This window comes from Neophocaena asiaeorientalis, unplaced genomic scaffold (assembly GCF_003031525.2).
Source record: "Neophocaena asiaeorientalis asiaeorientalis breed wild unplaced genomic scaffold, Neophocaena_asiaeorientalis_V1.1 scaffold504, whole genome shotgun sequence".
NCBI lineage: Eukaryota > Metazoa > Chordata > Mammalia > Artiodactyla > Phocoenidae > Neophocaena > Neophocaena asiaeorientalis.
The window spans coordinates 4,295,868-4,301,867 of NW_020174438.1; the positions used below are offsets into that span (position 1 = coordinate 4,295,868).

Sequence of the window (6,000 nt, forward strand, 5' to 3'; positions counted from 1 at the left end):
ATGAGACAAGACTTCAGAGTACTCTACCCAATGCTCCATAAATTATGAGGTTTTCCACTCTGGCTGGTGGGAACAGGCAATGTCCCAGGCCCTGTGTGAGCTTTGGTTACTGTTCCCTCAAATCACTTTTGGGTGATTCCACAGCCTTGAGTAGTTTCCTCACATGCACACACTGATCATTACTCTCCTGAATCTATCTACGGGGACCTCCAGTAGACTCTGGGATTCTCCCTTTGTGTAGCTTTCTCCTTTGCAGTACTCCACCCTATGAACTCTAGCTGCTTTGGCTTCCCGAGGTCCTCAGCTCTGACTTGTCAACTCAGGGAGTCTACCGGGCTCCATCTCAGTCTCCCCTGCTTGCTCTGTAGCCTGGAAACTCTCAAGGGCAGTAAGCTGGGCAATTATAGGGCTCACCTTCCTTTGCTTCCTATCTCTCCAGGGTTATAATCTTTTGTCATCTTATGCTTAGTGTTGAAAACCATTATTTCATGTATTTTGTCCAGTGTTTTAGTTGTTTCAAGTGGGAAGATAAATCTGTTCCCTATTGGCCAGAAACTGACTGTTTTAAAATTGTAACTTTTGTGCACAGAAAAGCACACAATTATCTTGAAAAATATCTCTGAGGAACCAGAAATGAATCTGAATTATATATGCCAGCTCTACTTTCACATTGAGTTTTTGGAACAGATTTCTAAATTTTTGCACAGAAGCCAAGGAGCAATTGATATAATTTAATTACTTTGGTCTCAGACTTCACTGAGAGATGAAGAGAAAAATATTTTCCCTCTATGACATGTTTCTGGCTCAAATATGTTATTTTTGAAATTTCCAAAATAATGTTTGACAAGACAAAAAAATCCCTTTGGAAAACATAATCTGATTTAAGTGATTATATATAAGCTCTTTCCTCCCCCCAAAATTATTCTGCATGTAAAGTTCATTTATTATTTTAAACCTTGAATGCTTCCATTCCATTGTTTATAGCAGCAAAAGATAAGAAAAAACCTAAATGTCCTTCTATGGGAGATAAGTTAAATGAAGTATGGCCTATCCAAACAGTGTATGTTTATTTTGAATAGACAGCTCTAACAGGTGCTGATACTTGTAAAAAGAGCAGTGATGTATAGATACACACAAGCTTGGTCATGCCTGGTCTATCTCTAGAAGAATGTATAAGAAATTGGTAACAGTGGTTGCCTCTGGGGATAATAATTAAAGACTGGGATAGGAGGAAGAGATATATTTTTCACTATATACTTTTATGCTGTTTACTTTAAAAAAAACATGTACATGTATTGTTCCAAATCCATTTTTTAAACAGAAAAAGAAAACAAACTGTTATTTGACTTCTCTAATAGGAGTGATCGACACAGGAATTGCCCGATTTGCCGCCTACAGATGACTGAAGCAAATGAATCTTGGGTGGTGTCAGATGCACCCACTGAAGATGATATGGCTAACTATATTCTTAACATGGCTGATGAGGCAGGCCAGCCCCATAGGCCATGACCTTGGGGTGAAGTGTTCTGTTGCTAATGTGGGCTACAAACACTTTGGTCATGGCGGAAGAATGCAGGGATGTTGTAGGACAGACACAGAGAAGTCAATTTTCCCCACCCTCTTATTTTCACTATTCTGACAATTTGTCCATTTCCTTTGATAAACTTTCCATGTCTTCCATTTATGGTAAACTAAAACTTGCTACTGTTTTAGACCATATTTTCCTATTGTTTATCTGTTCTAATATATATTAGGACTAATTGCTCTTGAATCCTTTGCTGAGGTAACAGCAACATTTCCAGGGGCTTCTGAAATACTATTATTTTTCAGGGCAAGAGTATTCTGGAATCTATTTAGTTAGGTTTAAAATAAACCTTGAATGTTAAAAAGCTGTAGGCATCTGAGAGAAAATCTTAAATGACTGAAAATGTAGAATACATCAAAGTGCATGTTACTACTTAAATTAGTCTTACTGCTGGAATCTAAGGAGTATGTATGCCCCCTTGTGGTTAGCTATTGCTCCTTTTATAGTTTTTACTTGAAATAATCCACAATTATTTCATAACTTTAAGTGTTTTGGAACTACATGCTTTTCACTTAAAAGTCTTCTCCCCCCTCCCCCATGCTGTATAATTTGGATTAGGACTATAAACTTGGGCAGGACTTTGCCTTGTAAATGGATTTCTGCTGGAGAATCTTCTTGGCTATTCTGGAAATGCTTTCCACAGCTGGGAAACTTCTAAATAGCTTTTGATAATACGTATGTATCTTGCCATTTCAGATGGAAATTTTTCTTCATCACAGACCCTAAATTTTATGTCCAAATTATGATAAATCATTCAATATTGGTTTATGGTGCTTTTATTTTCTTAATTTGAAGGCATCTTTCTGAGGTCCCAAAGTCTTCAAATTTCTTAGATTAAGAGAGAAGAAAATAGGGTGTAGCCTTTTAACCATATGTACATAAAACACCTCTGAAAGTTAGGAGATTAATTTGACTTACTGTTTCACTGCATTTTATTTGAAATACCCTGAAAGAGTATAGTTATGTTCAGTGGCATTTGAACCATTTTTTTAAAATTTTGCTTATAAAGTAAAATTTTTTATTTTAAGCTAACATTTCAGCATATAATAAACTAGGGCCTGATGTCTTTAAAAAGTATTTTAACATTCCATGTAACTTTTCTGATTTATTATTGGTAAATTGCAAATGTTACTATTTTCCAGAGTACCAAAGTATACAATTTAAGTTGCTGCTTATCGACAGCAGAATTTTTGGATACTAGGGACTTTAATAGGCATGCAAATTAAGTAATTCATTTTTAGGAAAAATGTCTGACAAAAGGTAGCTTGATTTTACCCCAAAAATACTGATAACTAATTGGTTGACATTCATGATGGGGGCAGCTCAGTACCAAATAGCTAAACACTTGCTATGGACGCTTATGTAAGTAGAGTACTGGGGGCTGTAGCCTATCAACCTGGCAGTGCACTTGATGGCTGTGTGACCTAGAGAAAGCCCCTTCCTCTGGTTTGTAGGTTCTTACTTTAGAAACAGACTTTATCTGTGGTTTTCACACTTTATTTCAGCAATAGAACTTTTTTTTCAAGTAAAAATCTTACTCAGAACCTTTACACACACGTGCTGCACATGCATGAACACACACCCTACCCCACTAAATGTCATTTTATCATTATAAATTTCCTTATATGAACTTTATATACCATAATAACTAAATATTTATGAAGTCAACCAATGAAAACGTATTAATGCACTGGTGATTACCAGTATATTGGAATCTGATGAGTAATACAGTTGTATGATGGGACTTGTTTTTAAAATTTTTTTTCAAAAGAATTAAATAATTCAAGTCAAAATCCAGAACTCTGAATCTCCTCCATGGATTCTTAGTACTCCATGGAACCTATTTTGAAAACCTTGAGACAGAATCCTCTGAGGTGTTTTCCAGCTCTAAGATTTTAAATTGTCTTTATGGATTAGATTTTCTGAGTCTCATTCAGATTGCCCAATTTAAGAATGTTTCTGAAAATGAACAAAGTGGCTTTACTGATTTTTGGATCTTTCCAGGTATAGCCAATGATTTTATCCCCCAGAATCCTTCACCTTTCAAGGAATTATTTAACAGTGAGCCCAGTGACTTGATATTGCCCAAACCTTTTATTTATTTTCCAATATGAGCTCCAAGACACTAACTGATCTACTGTGAAATTAAACGTTTTTACTAGCCTTATCAAATAAAGGAGCACAGTTTTTTGCTCACTCCATTAAACTGGGTGATAATTCTTTAGATGTGAATGTTAGGTAGGTTCTACTGTAATAGCTAATCATAGAAGTTATAAATTTGTTTAATGGATGAAATGTATACTTTTTGTATTCTGTACAGCTTGTCCTTTTTAAATATGAAGTACTTAAACGCACTTACTATGATAGGAAATATGTGTGCCTTCTAGGATTTATGAAGTGGTTTCATGAACTCTTAAGAAATTTGTTTTATAAGTTATAAAGTTTCCCTATCTTAACCCAATAACAAAGGGTTTACTCATAATACTGTAGAACTTTAGTTTGAGAAAGTGGATTTGACTATGTACTGAATTTAGACATTGAAAATAATAGTATCTGTTTTATTCTTAGGGCAAACTGACATATTGTGCAATAATCTTTAGCAAGTAAATTTTAGCTAATTGAAGAGATTTTTTTTTCTTATCATGTAGTTTCACATTCTTATATACTGTGTTTATATTCCTTAGAGGACTATTTTGTATTGTGCTCTGGGGGATTGTAATGTTTTTGTGCTATGTTTTAAAACTCATTTCAAATTAGACTCAATTTCCTTATATCTAATATATGTAGGGGTAATAAGGCTGCTTGAAAATATATTTTGGTTCAGTGATTTTTATCACTGGAAAGTTGGATTCATTAAAAGGTAGTCCAAAGAATTGCACTTTCCACTGTTTTTTTCTTCATTAAGTAAGTCCAGCATACTTTGTCTGTCTAGGAATAAGAAAACTACTTGGAGATTAGGGAAATCAGCTGTTCACCCACATTTAAAATGGGCAACACAATGACAATATAATATAAAGAGTCAGCAACAGACTTTCATTTGTTTTCATGGTCTTTTGTTACCCTACTGAATAGTAAAAATAATCGATAAAATACTTTACCCTATGGTGGTTTTGATGTTTACCTTATAAGATCATTTCTAAGATAAAAGAATGTAATTAGAGAAGCAGGCTAGAATCTTAGTGCTGAGAAGTGGAAAGCCATTTATAAGAAGGAGTAGCAGTTAATAATGTATATTGTCATGGAGAAGTACACATTTGGGTATCAAAGACATAAACGCCCCCTCAGATATATTTTGATAATCTTGCAGCTGTTTATTGTCTTAACTCTTTGGCATCCTCTTTCTAATCACATGTTCCTTTAGAGGTTGAAGGTATAAAAATTTTCAAGGAACTATGTCTGATGAGTGTTCCTTTTATTGCAGTTATACTTTTTTTCTTGAGATTTTAATTCTTTTTTTTTATTGTAGCAAAATTGCTTTACAATGTTGTTAGTTTCTGCTCTACAGTGAAGTAAATCAGCAATATTTAAGCAGCAGGTTCCCACTATCTATTTTACACACAGTAGTGTATTTATATCAAACCTAATCTCCCTATTCGTCCCACCCTCCCTGTCCCCCCCGTGTCCACAAGTCCGTTCTCTATATCTGTGTCTCTATTCCTGTCCTACAGATAAGTTCATTTGTACCATTTTTCTAGATTCCACATATATGCGTTAATATACGATATTTGTTTTTCTCTTTTTGGCTTATTTCACTCTGTATGATAGACTCTAGGTCCATCCACATCTCTACAAATGACCCACTTTCATTCCTTTTTATGACTAATATTCCATTGTATATACATACCACATCTTCTTTATCCATTCATGTATCGTTGGACATTTAGGTTGTTTCCATGTCCTGTTGTAAAGCATGCTGCAATGAACATTGGGATACATGTGTCCTTTTGAATTATGGTTTTCTCAGGGTATATGCCCAGTAGTGGGATTGCTGGGTCATATGGTAGTTCTATTTTTAGTTTTTTAAGGAACCTCCATACTGTTCTCTATAGTGGCTGTATCAATTTACATTCCCACCAACAGTGCAAATGGGTTCGCTTTTCTCTACACCCTCTCCAGCATTTATCGTTTGTAGATTTTTTGACGATGGCCATTCTCACTGGTGTGAGGTGATACCTCATTGTAGTTTTGATTTGCATTTCTCCAATAATTAGTGATGTTGAGCATCTTTTCACGTGCCTCTTGGCCATCTGTATGTCTTCTTTGGTAAAATTTAGGTCTTTTGCACATTTTTAAATTGGGTTGTTTGTTTTTTTGATATTGAGATCCATGAGCTGTTTGTATATTTTGGAGATTAATCCTTTGTCCACTGCTTCATTGGCAAATATTTTCTCCCATTCTGAGTGTTGTCTTCTTGT

The 6,000-nt window shown here is 34.9% G+C and overlaps 1 protein-coding gene across 2 annotated transcripts in view; it reads left to right on the forward strand.

Moving 5' to 3' along the window:
* Window positions 1–4,615, forward strand: part of RNF141 (ring finger protein 141) — a 46,300-nt gene extending 41,685 nt beyond the window's left edge. Inside the window, exon 6 of one of the 2 annotated variants that reach the window (XM_024756956.1) lies at window positions 1,359–4,459. In XM_024756956.1, the coding sequence (XP_024612724.1) occupies window positions 1,359–1,509 (151 nt within the window). In that variant the 3' untranslated portion in view covers window positions 1,510–4,459. Of the gene's footprint in view, window positions 1–1,358 lie in introns of both variants that reach the window. The other variant, XM_024756957.1, reaches the window with a different exon arrangement.
* Window positions 4,616–6,000: the final 1,385 nt, after the last annotated feature.